Source organism: Danio rerio, chromosome 25 (assembly GCF_052040795.2).
Source record: "Danio rerio strain M-AB ecotype USA chromosome 25, GRCz13ab, whole genome shotgun sequence".
Lineage (NCBI taxonomy): Eukaryota > Metazoa > Chordata > Actinopteri > Cypriniformes > Danionidae > Danio > Danio rerio.
Window position 1 is genome coordinate 15,959,379 of NC_141045.1, and position 18,182 is coordinate 15,977,560.

The 18,182-nt window shown below is 37.5% G+C and overlaps 1 protein-coding gene and 1 long non-coding RNA gene across 6 annotated transcripts in view; one reads left to right on the forward strand and one right to left on the reverse strand.

Moving 5' to 3' along the window:
- The window catches only part of mpped2 (metallophosphoesterase domain containing 2b), a 44,181-nt gene extending 27,609 nt beyond the window's left edge, over window positions 1-16,572 (forward strand). For both annotated transcript variants that reach the window (NM_200042.2, XM_087310458.1), the window contains exons 5-7: window positions 11,288-11,403; window positions 11,537-11,650; window positions 15,495-16,572. In NM_200042.2, the coding sequence (NP_956336.1) occupies window positions 11,288-11,403; window positions 11,537-11,650; window positions 15,495-15,613 (349 nt within the window). In that variant the 3' untranslated portion in view covers window positions 15,614-16,572. The remainder of the gene's footprint in view (window positions 1-11,287; window positions 11,404-11,536; window positions 11,651-15,494) is intronic.
- LOC137489337 (uncharacterized) overlaps window positions 1-18,182 on the reverse strand; it is an 83,862-nt gene that overhangs the window by 24,936 nt on the left and 40,744 nt on the right. For 3 of the 4 annotated variants that reach the window (XR_015526363.1, XR_015526362.1, XR_015526360.1), the window contains exon 3: window positions 11,323-11,420. This is a non-coding gene — a long non-coding RNA (uncharacterized LOC137489337). Of the gene's footprint in view, window positions 1-5,371; window positions 9,537-11,044; window positions 11,421-18,182 lie in introns of those variants that run through there. The other variant, XR_015526361.1, reaches the window with a different exon arrangement.

The following is an 18,182-nucleotide window of genomic DNA, read 5'->3' on the forward strand; positions in this document are numbered from 1 at the left end:
ATGATGATTTTGAAGAACTTTTTCCTCTTTGATAAAAACGGTGAGATCGTTCTTTTTAATATTTTTTTGGAATACACTTTTTTTTTTTTTTAAAGAAAGCATTATGCAAATATAAATATTTTATCTCTTGTATCTGGTTGTGTTGTATCATGTATGTTTAAAAACATATTTGGAAGATGTCAATGCTCTTCGACAGACCTTGTTTTTTTGCAAGTTTTAACTGGGTCTCCTAGTTTAACTGGCTGTTATTTTAAAGCGACAGACTCCTGCGTTTCCATTTTTCACTCTAAAACCTTCTCTTTTTTTCCCTCATTCTCTTTGTAATTGGTTTTCAATACTCCGCTCCAGGGCTCTTTCTATTGTTATTCTGAGGTGGTATAGACGTCTGGGCCCTGGTCCCTCATCTATTTCAACATAATTCAGTGAATGAAAAAAAGAAGATCCAGGCCTCAGGTCTCAGAGAACATGCTGTGAAAACCTTTTCCCCCTCTAGTCTTAACCTTGTGTCTCTCAGAGGCTCCGGCTTTGTCAAGTGCTCGTTGTAAAATGACCTCTGGATAACCGGGCATGTGTGCTCATACATATATGTATGCGTGCGAGTACAGGTAACATTGAGTCCTTTAAGGCTCATTAATGCTATAAGCTGTTACATCTCAGATACTTAGTATTTGTTATTTCATCCTCCGTGATGATACTTTAACAGTATGTTCACAGCATTGCTTTTGCAGTGTAAACGCTCATGTGATCCAAGTCAATTGTCAACTGTCACAAAAGATTGCCTACTTTGTGCCTATTGGACTAAGGGCCTACTCACACTATGCCATCCCTATCGTGCCCAGGCCCGTTTCCCGGATCGTTTGAGAAGTGTGAGTGCGCTGAATCGGGCTCAAGCACGGTTCACTTGGCCGGCCCTGGCCCGGTTGGAAGAGGTGTGCCTGAGCCTGGTTCACTTGAGCCCGAAACTGAAAGCGAGACGTGACTTTTAAGGCACTGTTTCATATGGATTTATTAATAATTCTTACTGTTCAGTGAACGCAAACTGCTGTAGTTTATTAAAGACGCAAACCCCTCACTGCACGACAGCTGCGCGCCTTCAGCAGACCTCCTCATTCCTGCAGCACGAGGGCTTTATGATTGTTTATGAGCGCCAAAAGTGGCGGATCTGTTCGGCGAAATACCTGACTGCGTGTCGCCGCATCCCTAAGGACTGTTTGGCGAAATATTTGACGGCATATCAAACGACTGAAACCATATAACTAGAGAAATCTCCACTGTGCTGCTGAGTGAGAGAGCGCTTCTCACTGAACAGCGCAGCAGCGATGACGTAAGCGTGCCAAAGCCCGTTTGTGGTGTGAGTGTGGGCCGTCGGGGGACACGGGAGGGGGTACAAGCATGCTTTGGCCCGGTTCGAGGCAACTGTACCTAGTGTGGGTACGGCTTAATTTTGAAACATATTGGGATGTGTTGTTGAACCACGTTAGCCTGATAAGATTTACGCTTTTCTACCTGAAATCGTGAATTTGAAAGACAAAAACAAAAAGAATTCCCCTAGCAGTCCTGATTCTAACACACGCTTATTTATCCTTAGTTTTGAGCAGAGCAGAAACAAAAGTTGCAGTTCTCCGCATTGTCTCCTTTCACATTAATATGTAATTTAGGCAAGTTTAATTCAGAATATTAGATTGAAAGACTAGAAAAAGCTCTTGCATACACCCACCTATAGATCCTGCCCTACACTGTAAATCCTATAAATCCAAAGTGATTGATTAAAACACCAGGGTCCTGTACCTTGAAGTAGGGTTGCACGGTTAACCGGTACTTTAGTAGCACCGTAATACTATGGCTCCAAAATACTGCCAGTTTTTTAATGGTAGTATTGTCATTAACGGTTCTACAATGGTTAATGTTGCATGTGGAAAAGTCACTAAAATGCTCACACATTTGTGCTGGCAAATTAATCAGTAGATCACTTTATTTTAATTTAATTTTACAGTTCGCATTAAGGCTGCAAAACTGTGCCAAATTTGTGCAGATTTTCTGACACTTACACTCATCTGAATCAGTTAATTTTTATCCTGTGAAAATTATGTAGCTACAACTACCGTGCGACAATCCCAAAAAGAACAACTCACTAAAGTCACATTTGAAATGACTTTGGATTCTTACCTGATAACACTGAAAAAAAATACAATAGATGAGTAAAACCAAAAATAGCAACAGCTAAACACTAAGAAAACAATATTTTTTCACTTTCATATTTGTTTGAAAAAATATCTTCTTGTAACGAGTTTCATTTGCTATAATTTGTATATTAATTTGTAATGTTTTTGTTTTGTTGGTCTGTTATCTACAAAATAAACGGAAAAACAAATAACATTCGAGGTGAAGTGATTTGCGTCAAAAGTCACTATTTTTCCAAGGCCTAAACACAAACACTTAAACAAAAGTGAAATATACATAATGTTGAACAATGTCTTCTTGGTAAATGCATAACCAAAAATAAAAGAATGGCATATTTTGAACTCAGCTGACTATAATGGAAAGATGGAGCATAAGTGAGTGAATGAACTGTGATCAGCTTGACGACAAATCTATGCCAAAAAGAACGAAGCACACACGGAGAACTGCAAGAGGATAATTGTGCATGCAGCTGAACCTAGATGCGATGAAAAGATAGCCTGCGTGCTTGTAAACCATCGCATGTGCATGGGCCCGTTTAATGGTCTCTTGAAATATGTCTCGCAGCACACATGCGCGATCACAGGTGCATTCGACCTGAGCCACGGTTGCAGCCGGCAGTCGGTAAGATTAGCCAAGCGCAGGCAGGGCTGAGCTGAAAACAGAGCCATCGATTCAGACGGGTCGTAGTTTTCTGCAGTGCTTGACAGATCATATATGGTGTGGTCAATAATTTTTTTATTTATTATTGCGATAACAACACAACAGTCACAGTATATACAAATAAAACAGAATATCTGTACAAATAATTATGAGTTATAGTATTACAACATAAAATATAGTATTTGTGACAATTTGCTTTATTTCATAAATTTGAGTTGTGAATTAATACAGTATCGTGATCCGCTGGTAAAGTATCGTTGCCTAAATTTATAACATTGTGACAACCATACATTGAAGCCAGATTAGCTGGCTAGCCAGTTAAGTTTCAGTTTAGTTTGAACCAATTCTGTGTATAGGTTCCGTCAAGGTAGCTCAGCCCAGCTGCTTCATAACACAATGGGAATAAGGAGTGATTAAAGTTGAGTTTTCTCCATGTTACCTAAACCAAAAATTGGTGCACACTAAACTGAAACTTTGTGGCTAGCCAGCTAATTCAGCTTGATATTATGGATGGAATCGACACCACGCCAATGCCAAAAAATCTAGTGAAAATCAAAACCCAACTGTGTTGTTGCCTTGTGTGTTGTGCTAGCAGGGTCAATAGTCTGTTTTCTCATTCCACAAAGGGAAACCAAACTTCCGACACAGAAAGACAAACATAAACAAAGCAGCATTTAGTACCATGATCCCAGTATTTGTCACTCACCACTGAGGGATTCAATCCTGCAAATATGTCTGACAATCTAATAAACCATATCGCATGCAAATATTTGAGCAATGCAGCCAAATTACTGCAGCGTAGAAAGACAAATATATGAAATAAATAAACATTCAGGTTTTGAAGTAGTCAGTTGTTTGGTTGAATTATAGTACTGATCATTGACGCTTCTTTAATGGTCCACAAGAAAACAACACCTTGTGATGCCAAATCCCTTAATTATAACTGAGCACTTGTCAGGTAAAACAAAATTTTCTATTTTCAAAAGTATGTGAAAGTAAAGGTATAAACCAAGGGTACAGAGTTTAGCTGCAACCTTGATCAGACGCACCCGTCTTTAGTTATCAAGTGCTCCTTCAGGTCCTATTAGTTGGTTTAGTTACGTTTGATCAGGGTTGGAGCTGAACTGTGCAGGAAGGTGACCACATTCAGTGGTCTTTTATTGTAGGGATATAGGTCATAGTTTTTCATGGCCATATGCATGATGCTGAACAAAAAGGTGATTAGTTGCATTACATATCAGATGTGATTGAGTCCAGGCCTTCTGCCTTTAGTCTGGGCAAAACTATTTCATCCAGACAGAGATTCGCTGAAGTTTTTATTTAACCAAGCTGACATAAAGAAAACTGTAAGATTTTAGTTTTTTTTTAACTCAAAAATGTTGCTAGCATTTGTTTTACTAATATGACTATATCTTTATAAAGGACCTCTTAATAGTTCAAATAACGCAGTCGTTAACAAATCCAGAATAAAAAAAAAAGTGCTTCATGGGTAGTTCGTGTGTCGGTGCACTTTGGATAAAGGAATCGTAAAGATAAACAACTAAATTAGGCACTTGTGGAAAAAAACCTTTGAAGATTTAAGGTAGAAGTAATCATTCAGACAAAAATGAAAACTGCCATTTATATTTCCGCCTCTTGTTTCAAATATGTTTCCTTCTTCTGTTAAACACAAAGAAAATATTTTGAAGAAAGTTAAACCCGGCAGCCACTGACTTTCATAAAAAATAAAAAAATAGATAAAATATTCAATAGATAAACAGAAACTCATTTGAAACTACATGACATTTTTAAAGAATATTCTTGAGAACAATCTTAAGAAATAAAAAAGGTATTTTTGGAAAGATAGAAAAAAAAATGGCAGTACAGAAGAATTTAGGAATCTATGCCTTGCCCCAAAAACTACGCTGGTAAAACTGCACATTTATAGACCATTAAAGTCTTGTAACAACCGTGAACACTTAAAAATAATATAATCACTACTATTTTAGTTAGCCGTTTTCACCATGTCAAGCTGTTTTGAATTCCTGCTCTTTAGTGTGGTTTCTGAAGCAGCGTTGAGCAGTTGCAGATGTACTGTAGCGCTCTCCGCAATGCTTCAAGCTCTCATTCGTCTGCACTGTCTCCATCCATCACCCAGCTCTGTTTATCAGCACGGGGTCAGATCCTGCCCTCTCAACCAAGGCCTGCATTTAGCCCTGGCCTTGTGTAGCCTTGTCTAGCTGGGGCCAGACACTTGGCCCTTATCAGACAGTGGTAAATAAAGGTCTGGCCCGGGTTACCGCAGGCTGTCAGCAGGCCCGTCCCGGAGGGGAAATAAAACTCTTATTAACATGCTTCTGCTCATTGGTGCTGACAGCTTGATCAATCTGCCTCCTCTGCAGATGACCTCTGCTCCACTGCGAACCGCCGGACGCCCTGATGGAGGCTGAAATGAATAGCCTGAGTTGTGCCGTGGCCTCAAATCTGATACTGCAAAACTCTGAGGCATTTTTTTTAGACTTTTTTTTTCCCTTTGCTTTTTTTTTTCTTTGGAAAGGAAAAAAAAAACTGTACTGTCTGTACAGTATATTGGTTGATGGGTAGATTTTGATAGTCACCTTTCCCATCAGCTCTCTTAATTATGAACTAAAATCTGTTTCACTTGTTGCCACCTAAAACTCTGGGCCAAGAATGAATGTATTCACTTGTAACCACAACAACAACTGTACGCAGGGCTTGAAATTGTGTTATGGTGGCATATGCACCTGATCTTTGCAACCTCAAAATATATTTGGAAGAATTTGTGCGAGTGCATAAAATGGTTGCCGTGCATCTTTGCACCAAAAAAAGCCAAACGCAGTGCTCAGGAATGTCAACTTGCCGCAGTAAACACATCCCGCAATGCTTACCCCGCCTTCAAGCGCTTCATATTGGCCCACCGCTCTAGAACAGAACGCGAATGGGTTGGTTAATATTAGCTGTCAATCACTCAGTTCAGATGACAGGGAGCTAGTCATAAAAATGTAAAGGTCTGGATTTGAGAGAATGAAAATAATACGGACAGATTTTGTTTTAGAAACCACCTAAAGATACAAATAAGGCACATCTTATTAGTGTTTCTTAGTGATTGTTAATCCACCATTTACACTTTTCAAAGAGTGGATAAAAGATTTCCTGTGAGTTAAAGTCTGCTATGAAAATGACTAAAGCCATTCACCGTAAAGCTTTCAGGTAACAGTGTTTGTCAATTGCCACATCTACATCTTTTAAGCATGAGATGTTTTGACGTTATTTAATCCTTCATATAATCGTCACGATGCTGTCAGTTGTGCGACTGGCACTGCGTTCACCATTGCAAAAGAGCTTGCATTCACGGATATTAAAGTAATATTGTAGGTTATTGCTATTAAGATTACATATGCAAATTTGAAAAAAAAGCTATATGTCAATAACCTCTGTGAGAACACACAGTTATTATTGTTACCTCAGTATCGTTTATCTCATTCAAGCACTGCTTGCAAGGCCAGTGGGTGCATGCAGATTTTTTTTGCTTGTTAGTTTGAATACTGTTGATTTCAAATGTGATAAATACATTAATATAAAACTTGTAGTAATGGTGCACATGATTGGTGGGTGCAACTAAATTTTGTCTGGTGCAGCTAAATTTTTGAAGTTAGGAGAACGGGTGCTACCAAGCAAAAAGGGTCATTTCTAGCAAGTGACAGTTTTTACAACAATTTGGCAAAATACTGTAAAAATATATTTTCTACACTGTATTATGTTTTTTTAATCACGTTCACACATTTTGCCCATCACTATAGTTTTTCAGCATAATTTTATTTTTTTACCGCTCGTCAGCTGACAGTCACCTACTGTAAGTCAAATGTCCATTTCAAGAGCTTTGGCTAAATGACCACTGTAAAGACTGAGTTCCTGAGTACAATTGTTTTATTTTTAATTGTACAGATTTATTTTACTGTAGGGCTGCACAATACTGGGAAAATATACAATGTTGTTGTGTATTGCGATTGCTTATGATATAACTAACTTGCAAAACTCTATTTTATTAAAAAATCATTTATTTATGCAATGATGATCATACTAAAGTATTATACTTTCCTGAGCTATTTTTTTTTTTTAATGTCAAGGTGCAAACATTTAGGGCTCTATTTTGATGATCCATGCCAAAGTTCAAAGTGCAGGACCCAAAAGCATTAAGGGCGTGTCAGAATCCACTTTTGCTTTTTCAAGGACAGAATAATCCGCTTTGCGCCACGGTGCATGGTCTAACAGGGTTGAGCTTTATCTCTTGAGTTATAGGTGTGTTTTGGGAATAAACCAATCAGTCTCATATCCCATTCCCTTTAAGAATCAGTTGTCGCGCCATAGCGCATTTGCTATTTACATGGCGGACTTTGTAAGTGGAAAAACTAATCACTTCACTAGAGAGAAAACAGTTAAACAGAGCATCTGCAGTGCTATAATCAGGAGATGAGCCTCCTCATTCTTTACTTTCACTCTTGTGGATAGGGAAACATGTATGCACAGACATCCATTAGTCTACATAATTAATTTTGTTTATTAAGCACAAAGATTTGTTTCAAAACTATTTCTAAATTCAGTTCCAATTACAAGCAAACAAATAAATGAACAATAATATAATTATATAATAATATAATTAATATAATTATATAAGTGTGGTCCAAAAACGAGTTATATCCAAATACACATGCTATGCCCCATGCGGTCTAAAACCTGGGGTGTATGATAGGGCCCTTAGACTTCAAGGCCATACTCACACTATGTACAGTTGCCTTGAACCGTGCCAAAGCACGCTTGTCTCCCCGGACGGCCCGCAATCACAGTACATTCAGGCCAGGGCACAATTACGTCATCGATGCTGCGCTGTTCAGGAAGCACTCTCGCTCAGCACAGTGGACATTTCTTTAATTATATTGCTTGGGATGCGGTGACATGCAGTCAAATATTTCGCCGAACAGATCTGCCACTTTTGGCGCTCATAAACAACCATAAAGTCCACGTGCTGCAGGAATTAGGAGGTTCTTGAAGGTGCGCAGCTGTCGTGCAGTGAGGGGTTTGAGTCTTTAATAATCTATGACAGTTTATGTTCACTGAACAGTAAGAATAATTAATAAATCTATATGTAACAGTGCGTTAAAAGTTATGTCTCGCTTTCAGTTTCAGGCTTTGGTGCGTTTTGCACTCACCGCCAAAGCCCAAGTGAACCTCTCTGAGCCCAATTCAACACACTCACACTTCTCAAACGATCTGGGAAACGGGCCTGGGCTCAGTTCGGAAAGCATAGTGTGAGTAGGCCCTAAAACACCACGAATGACTGAAAGCCTCTGCGGAAATTCAGATTCTGACTGGCTGTTTTCCTCTCTTATCTTCCAGCATTAGGTTGTATTTTCAGCTCTCGGTTCATCTAACAGGAACTACTGGCAATAAGATCTGATTGGCCAGATTTGAATAAATAGCCTATGCATTTGGCACACAAATGCTTGACACATAAAATTATCTTTTTGTGCTCCTCTGTGATTTGGATATTGCATATACTATTATCGTGATAACAATAATTTGTCTATATATTGTGCATTCTTATAGGACAGTATATATTGACAGCAAGTTAAGTTAGGAGAAAGAGGAGACATGGGGTTGGTAAAGGTCCATATGTTCAGATTGTTTACATGTAAGAGTTCAGGATGCCTGCAACGCAGTTGTGCTAAATGTTGGTTTGCTGACCAGCAGACTCTGGGCTTATAATTTTTGTGTAAATTCTTTGTAAATGTGGTTATCACTCTTGTTTGAATGCAGTCGTTGTCAGTTTTGTAAATTACCAAACTGCGTGTGCAAAACAGGATTAAGCATCTATGTACTGTGCACATAACATTTGAAACATCAAATGCTATGTAGGTTTATTTCTAGAGTGATTTAATCTACTTTAATCATCATAGACATTGACTACAGTAATCAACATCAGTAATCAATTATTACTAATTATTATTAATTATTTGCCTTAATCTGAATAGGACAATAACATAATTAAGGTGTTTACATGAGTTGCTTTCTGGATGGTCCTTTCATGATCCCGTTTTACATGTTATAGCACATAATTCAATTAAAGTCATTGCATCATCGCACGATCCACATTTCCTCCGGACTTTCATGTAATTTCGGGTGTTTCATTTTTAACTTTAATTGGCACTTTTACTTTCATTCGGGAACATTTCATGCATGCCCCCGTGACAAATGAGATATTGGATGCGAGTATGAACTGCTGGAGGAGTGTTGTTTTAATGGAATTTCATACTGCACATGGAATTGGAGAAAAAAAGCCTCAGATGCAGGTGCCTGTGGTCCGTCACTGACTCGATAGTTCAGAAAATAATATCAAACTGCCATGTGTGTATGGACTATCCTGTAACAAAATGTGGTGAAAAGTCCTACATGATGGTAATAGTTTGATTGCGGTGTTTACATGTCTGTACTGCACTTCAATACTGCGACTAAAATTGGTATACTCCACGTCTTAATCTGATTTCTGTGCAGTTCAATTATGACCTTAATCAAATTAAATTAATCAGAAATTGCTGTTTACATTGTAGACTCTTAATCAGAGTATTGTCTTAATCATATTAAAATTGGATTCTTGGTGTCCATATAAACATACTCAATGGCCAGTGTTTATATTAGAACTAGGGATGTAACGGTATTGTAAATACCGTCATACCGCAATATTAATTTTTTTCGATATTACCGAAGTCGCATGACTCGGTAAAACTATAGGTCTTCTGAGAAAATTTGCTTAGGCGAATGAAGCGAACGGGAGGTAGCGAAAACTACAATACCCATCAGCCCATGCTTGACCATCATCCCTTGCGGTCTGTTGTCGCTACAGATCCAGTAATGCGGAAATGGAGTGTGCTGCTAGAAGCGGGGATGAAAAGAGCTGGAAAACTCTAAGGCCCCGTTTACAATAATGCGTTTTAGTTTGAAAACGCATAAGTTTTGCTACGTTACGCCAACCGTCCACACTACGCCGGAGTTCTCGAGCGCCGAAAACGGAGCGTTTCGAAATGTGTGGATAATGTCTCAGTGTGGATAATGGAAAACGGAGACATCTGAAAACAGAGGCGGGGCTGCAGACGTTCGCCTCTCTGATTGGGGCTTTTCCTGAATATTAAGTAGCCTAACACGCACAGTTCAGTCCTGCATCCTCTCCTTGTAAGTTCAGACTTCGCAAGTTTGATCAAGGCTGCAGTCTCTTCTTCTCAGTTTGATATGGAAAAGCAGACTATACCGAGGACACGGGTAAATCTTCAAAGGGAACAGTGTACTTTATAACTTCATTCACATCACCCTGGCTTTGTTGTTTCACTTTATCAACAATAAAATGTAAACATGATTTAAGGAACTGCCTATTTTCATTTTAATATTAGCAACTTAGACAGCAGACATGTTGAGGCGTCATGCTGCATAAGATGAGCGTCATCTTCACTGTGTGGATATTTATAACAAAACGGAGCCGATAACAACTGCCTCCTTTCAATTTCAGTGAAAATACGAAACACAGCCTCTCTTTTGCTGAGTATCAGTTTTAATAATCGATAATGGCCATTTTAAAAGTATAACATACAATAAGTTTATACATTATAGCAAATAAAGGCAAGCGATCAGTCAATATACAGAATGTACGTGGTTACATTAATCATTAACTTATCTTTGCGCTCAGCCAAAACACGTTACCTGAGAACAAGTAATAGATTCCAATGACCAAAGTCAGGGAATATGTTGTTAGATAAAGACAACAAGATAAATGAAATATCCCGTTTAATAAATATAGTGAGATTAGATCCAGCGGGAGATGCTTGATGAGAAGTCCGACTAGCAGAGCTCTCATCTGGGTAGATGGGCTGAGTGTGATTAAATGTTGAATGTGGTGAGTTTTCAACAATACTAAATTGAAACTTTATTTTTTACATGGTTTAATATTTTTTTTGTTATTAAAATTGAAGTTCCTGTTTCAAAGCTTACAGATAGATGGCTAATTTGTATGTCATTGACACTTTTGGCACTTTTTTGGAGTATTTTCATAAGTTTTGTTTTTTCCTGTAAATGATTCAATAAATACCGTACCGTGACATTCATACCGAGGTATTACCGTACCGTGAAATTCTGATACCGTTACATCCCTAATTAGAACTGTTTTTTTTTTCTCTTAATGCATAAAATCTACTACGTGGTTGAAAAGACTATTTGTGGCAAACTGCTTCTTGTATAAAAAGTTAGCTGCAGATTCATACAGTCTAGCAACTTGTCTACTTGAAAAATGATTTTTTTAAATACAGTTGACTTTGCAGTATGTGCGCGAGAACAGCTTGCAGGCTTGTGTATGATGATTTGGACATTTATGAAGTGTGTAAAATGTGCTTGTCTGCTCTCACAGGACCCCGTGGTTTAATGGATGGGGCTTTAACTTACCTCGTGGCCAGTCTCTCCTGGATAAGTGGAACCAGATCCCCGAAGACGTGGATATTCTTATGACACACGGGCCTCCGCTGGGTAAGCAGTGAACGTAACTGTAGATGGAGAGCATGTAGACATCAGTTTGTGTCTGCAGATGGATTGTTGTATTTTCACGTCATCATAAATGTGATGATACGCCACTAAGGCAGTGATGTTGGACTTTGTCCAGGGTTCAGAGACTGGGTGCCTAAAGAACTGCAGAGAGTGGGCTGTGTGGAGCTACTCAACACTGTACAGAAGAGGGTCCGACCCAAACTTCATGCATATGGAGGAATCCATGAAGGTGAGGGCTAAATTAATTTATAAATTTAGCATATTTGTAGAACATACTGTAAAGCGATTCAATTAATTTAAACAAAAATAATAACATGTGTTATCAGATAAGGTTTTAATGGTGCGTGCACATCTAGATGCAGATAAAACATCAATCGTGACTGATTTACATGTTAAGTCAATGCAAAGATGTAAATAGACATCCTGCGGTGCGATTCGCACGAATTGAATGTTTTGCTCATTTGATTCGCTTAAGTTGGAAAATCTGAACTTTAGTACAGACTCATGTCACATTAACCATTCAGGAGCTTGCTCTTGAAGGGGCTTGATTATGAGGTAGTGTCTGCAGTCGGTGTCCTAAGGAGAAATCCTACTGCTGACACTAGACCAGGGGTTTTCAAACTTTTTCAGCTGAGGGCCCCTTTGTGTAGGGCAAATTCTTTTGGGGACCCCCCAAAAATAAAAATGACGCCACCCCCTCAAATTAACAAATGTACTTAATTTTTTTTATTGTATTATTCAATACATTTATATTATTATATATTATTCAATAATTTATTATTATTCATTATCTGGATGAATTTTTGTAAGATGTTAGTTAAGTTGACATGGTTTTAGTGCTTCAATCTATTGATCAAATCTTGATGCGCAGTACTCATTGTGGTCTGCTCTCACTGGATTATTCCATCAAGCCATATTTTGTGTACAAGTCGTCACTTTACACAGTTTTTATGCCATTTTTATGCTTTTTTTCAGCCTATGCACAGCTAGACTCTTCTGTATTTACCCTTACAGCTGAGAGTCTAAATGTATCTAAAGATTTAAAGCTTTAAAGTTTTAAAGAGTTTTGTCATTCATCAGCCTGTTAACAGTTAACTGTACTGTTGTAACTAGCAATACTACAATGGAGGCTGTGTGTTTTGTTTATTTTTATTTATTTTTTTTTGTGCACATCATAATTTACTCAGGTCAACAATCCTGACTTACACTGATAAAAAAATAATTTCCTAAATGCAATCTAGAATTGGGTATTCAAGTTTAAAGAGCCACAAGTTTTACTTTGCATATTTTTAGAAGCTTTGCTGACTTTAAAATGTTCATACCAGTTTGTTCTATTAATAATAATACTGAACATTACATTTAAATTAGTTACACAAACAAATATGGGGAAAAGTTGAACAAAAATGCATTTATATTCAGAGTATTAAAATTTGATCAGGTATGTTGAGCTCCATTAAATACAGAGCACTAATACATTTTAATATTTAATAATTATTAGCCCTATAACATAACATAAACAGATACATTATAATTTTTAAAGGCTATAGTGGATTTTATTCAGTGTGTATACAATTTAGTTTTTTTAATCATCCAGTTATGAACCAATGTGAGTAAGAGGTCCACTGCAGAGCTCATCCAGCTGTCATTAGTGTAACAGGAGTGAAACTGAGAACTCGCTGATGTGATGACAGCTCCATTCATTGTTATTGCAGCACTTTTTGCTTTACAATTTTAATATGTTTGTTTGCCATGCTGCAAAGAGGACCGTCTGATATTTGTACAATGCAAAGTGTAAAAGCCTGTCGCGCTGTGGACGAGGTGCAATGTTGTGCCGTGAAAAAAATGTAAAAATGCTATTTGTTCCCTATGAGTGAAGCCTGCGCAGAGAGGTGCGTACTCCGCAGCACCTCGGTTACTTAGGAACGCAAGCCATAAACAGGGTAGTGCTTTCAGCCACCGATAATGTTCTTATTGATCATGTATTTTAACTGAAATATAGTCAGTCAAACCTGAGCATTCATTTAGTTGTTTAGCGTAAAAGAGGTAAGCGTAAGTGAAAGGTAAACGCCGTCAGGTGCAGCAGACAAGCGCCAAAAATCACAGTCAGGAAGCGCCTGGCCAGAAGCGCTTATTCAATAAAAGTCCCCGTCCACGGAGGCGGGCCGCTGCGCTTCTTTTCCTGTGTCACGAAAGTGTCAACTGCATTTAAATGACATAAGCATAAAGCTTAATTTTTACAGTACTTTTGAGCTCAAATTATAATAAAAATATTTTAACCTTCAGAATGATGCAGGACACAAAATTCATCCATGTGGGCTCATTGATCTAAAATTTCTTTGCGGCCCCCCTAGCGCCATCTGGCGGCCCCCCAGGGGGCCGCGGACCCCAGTTTGAAAACCCCTGCACTAAACAACAGCTCATCATTCAAGTTTAGGGTGCTTTCACACCTACACTTTTTATTCGTAACCTGTCTCGTTTGCCCAGTTAGCGCGGTTCGTTTGGCATATGTGAAACCACCAATCGCTCTTGGATCCGCTCCAAAACAATCGCTCCGAGATCACTTGAATGAGGTGGTCTCGGCTCGATTAAAACAAACTCTGGAGCGGATCGATTGCAGTGAGAAAGCGATACGGTCTGAGCACGGTTATATCACAGTGTTTTATGGATATGTAATAGGCTTACGGCTATATGAAGAGAGAATTATGAGTATGGCGGGAAGTTTCGCAAGTCTCTGGATGCCCGCAAACGAGTGATGATCTCCCGGTAATCTCGCGTCTCCCTCCCAGTCCTCAAATAGGCTACGTCGCGCACCCTTCTCACCCCTCCCCACCACATCTCTCCTCACTCTTCAGACACGTCGCGCGCACCTTGTCAAACACCACCAAACCACCACCTCTCCTGACAGCTGAGCGGGACTCTGCAAAATAAACCCTGACACTCTGACCAATGTGAGGAGGGTTTACTCACACGTGACTTGTTTTAGCTCTTTTGGTCCGATTAGAAACTTTGCAGTGTGAAAGCAAACCGCTCCAAGAGCAAAGAGCAACAATGTAACATTTGTAATCTCTGTTTCGGAACAACTGAATCGATTCACAGGTGTGAAAGCACCCTTAGTTTCTGGAGTTGATGAACTCACAGAGATGGGTTCACCTGAGAAAGGATCTTGTGGATCAGACACACTGCCTACGAACCTACATTGTTTTTCGCCTTCCTAAAGTAGATAAAGCACAGTAAAATCCATGTTAGACATTTAGCAACAAATGACTGGAATACGCGTCTATTATTAGGTGAATTAGAAGCGCAGATTAAGCGAATTTGACACAATTAAGTAAACTCAAAATGTTCATGCGTCTATTTACACGTAAATAGCACAATATGTGCCATGTCTGGTGTGAACAGCATAAGAATATAAACATTTGTATTATATTAAGAAATTAAGGCAACAATTAAGCAGTGTATATATTTTTAAATATTATATTTATTTCTTTTACACTTAAAAATTACACAGCAAATGTATTTTTAGATTCTTATTACTGCATTACATTTTATATACATACAGGGTTCATACTTTTTTTTTTTTTTTTTTTTGCTGCTAATGTTTGACCAAAATTGCCATTAATACATCTTAAGGTTTTGCATAATTTTTGCTAATATTATTAATACTACGAGTAATATTATAACTATTGTACATTCAATTTGTATTTTTATATATTTTTGTTGTTTTTAAGATTGTTATCATTATACATTCAATTTTAATTGTTATACATTTTATTGTTTTTAATATTTATTTATTATTATTGTCATTATTATCATTCATACATTTTATTTAATTGTTATTCTTTTTTATTGTTTTTAGATTTGTTATTATTATTATTATTATTATTATTATTATTATTATTATTATTGATGTTGTTTTACCTAAAGCGAGATGTATATTTACAAAATTCCATCCAATATGTTCAAACATTAACTGTCAAAATCACAGCAATTGTTTGTTTTGTTTTTGCATTTCAAATAAATGAAGATGATTTTATGAGATAAATACAAATATATACATTTTTTCTGGTTCTCAGGGTATGGAATCATGACAGACGGTTACACCACGTTCATCAACTCTTCCACATGTACAGTGAGCTTCCAGCCCACCAATCCACCAATCATATTTGATCTCCCAAACCCAGGAAACTCCTGAGACTCATTGAAGCCTCTACTTTTTCTACATAACTCTTCCTTAATTAAAAGTAAAAAGTCTTTTTGTACTGCTTGTATTTAAATGCATGGAAATGAAATATTTTTTAAAGTCGGATTGAAGCCGGCACCATTTGAATGACTATTGAAACATGTGAATTCATATTTGTAATTTGTCTGAATCAGTTGCCTTCTGTTTGTCTTTTTTTATTGGTCAGGATCTTAAAAGTGCATTATTAACGGTACTCCTAAAAGCGTCAGCAATACTTGACCATGTCTGATTTAATATTAAGTGTGCTTTGTAAATCTGTTATAAAGTTATTTAAAGTCATAAACTCCTTGTGTGTTGTATTCAATTTCGGATTTTAATGGTTTAAGTGCATCTTTCAATCCTGTCGATGGGTCTGATATTTATTGTTGCAGTCAGACTTTGCTCTTTACTCATTATGAAGGCACATCTTTATCTTTCAGGCCATTAAACACCATAAAGGAAACATTTTGTCCTCTCAGCATAAAAATAGACTGGTACAGTGTGTGTAAAAAGTTGAAAGCACTTGTTTTTTTCCTCTAATTACAGTTTAGAAAATGCCTAACATGCATAAAGGTAGTTGACAGGTATTTAAGATGGACTAAAACTTTCAATGTAATTTTGCCTCAGGAGATAAATTTGGTGAATTTTGTAAATGCAATTGTTCGATACATTTGCAGTATTTCTGCGTTCCATTGGTTTAGAAACTGGAAATGACAATGCTGTACAACACTAGGCCAATCTTCATTTTTAGTTGTTGTAAAAATGTGTTGTATATTTCATTGTGGATCTGCAATCTTGTGAGCACAAAAAAAAAAAAAGTTTTATGTCATTTCTGGTATTGTAAATGCTTTTTTTATGTTTTGTGATTTAATTTTTTTATTCATTGTGACATTTACCCAAGTTTATATGCAAATAAAACTGCAAGATTTCTACCTGATGTGTGTCTTTTAAAAATATCAGTTAAAATAAAGTTTAAGGGCTCTATTTTGACGGTCCATGGGCAGATCGCAAAACACAGGGCGCAAACGCTTTCAGGGTGTGTAAGAACGCATTTTTGCTAATTTAAGGACGGGAAAACCTGCTTTGTGCCACGGTGCATGGTCTAAAAGGGTTGAGTTTATTTTCTTAATGAGATATAGGTGTGTTTTTAGAATAAACCAATTAGTGTCTCATCTCCCATTCCCTTTAAGAGCCAGCTGCGTCGCGCCAAGAGCGCATTCGCCATTTACAGGACGCAGCGCAAAGTAAGTTTAAGTCGAAAAACTGAGCATTTCACAAGCAAACAGTTCACAGTTTTTTTTTTTTTAAACAGAAAACTGTTAAACAGAGCATCTACTGCGTAAGAATGAGAGATAATGGATCACTTTCGCTCTTGGATAGGGAAACCTTTACGCACAGACATCAATTAGTCTATAAATAATTAATTGCGTTTGTTAAGCTCAAATATTCGTTTCAAAACTATTTCTAAATTCAGTTCTAATATCCAGCAAACGAATAAATGAACATTAATAACAAAATGAGCGCAAAAACCTGAGTTATATCCTAAAACACATGATGTGCCCTTTATGGTCTAAAACCTGACAGGTGGGCAAATCTAAGCTTTTATTTTAATAAAACAAATATAAATATGGATATAATAAATAATACTGCTAATAATAATAACATTATAAAAAAGCAAATTGTTATGAATGAACTGAAAAAGCCTCCCGAGATGAAGAAGACATAAAAGCAGTGATTTTTCATATTTGTGTAGGCTAGAAAATAATATGTTTTGTAATATTTTGAACCTTTATATTTATATCCTATATCTATTCTTATGATATCCTAAATATATCCTTAATATTTAATTTTTTTCATATGTAAAGATATTTGCGTATTGCTCTCTTGTTCGTATTAAGCAGTGCGTAAGCGAGGCGCAACTCTGCGCCAGAGTTTAGACCGGGTTTGTTTTGGTCTTATGAAAAATCTATTTTAGATTCTCAAAATAGCAACGCGCCAGCAGTGCGCCTCAGAACGCCTCCCTTTTTAGACCAGAACGCCTATGGACGCACATATGAGCGCTAATGCATTTGCTATTTAGACAGCGTAGCGCAACGCCTCAAAACAACTCTTGCGCCAAGCTGAAACTACCAAACAAGTATTGCGCCGCGCCTTCCGCTACATTGTGCCGGGTGTATGATAGGGCCCTAAGCCATTACACTGCCTTGTCATTCCAAACCTGGCATGGTTATTTGACGAATTTAGTTGTAGTGAATGGTGACCATAGACTGTTAAATACTACATTATCATTTTATATCTACATGAAAGGACTTTATGCAAATGTTCTTCAGAAGCTTCTCTCTGCATTCAGCTGAAATCACTAAAATAATGAAATGGCCTGCCCGTGGTCCTGATTTAAACCTGATTGAAAATCTTTGGAAAATCCTTGGCCACAAAGTTATGGCCTAGAAACTCACCACAGTAAATTGTAAAAGAGACTGAAGAAAAGCAGATCAAGATCACAGCAAAGCAGTGTGAGAGACGAGCGGTGTGCTGAAGCAAG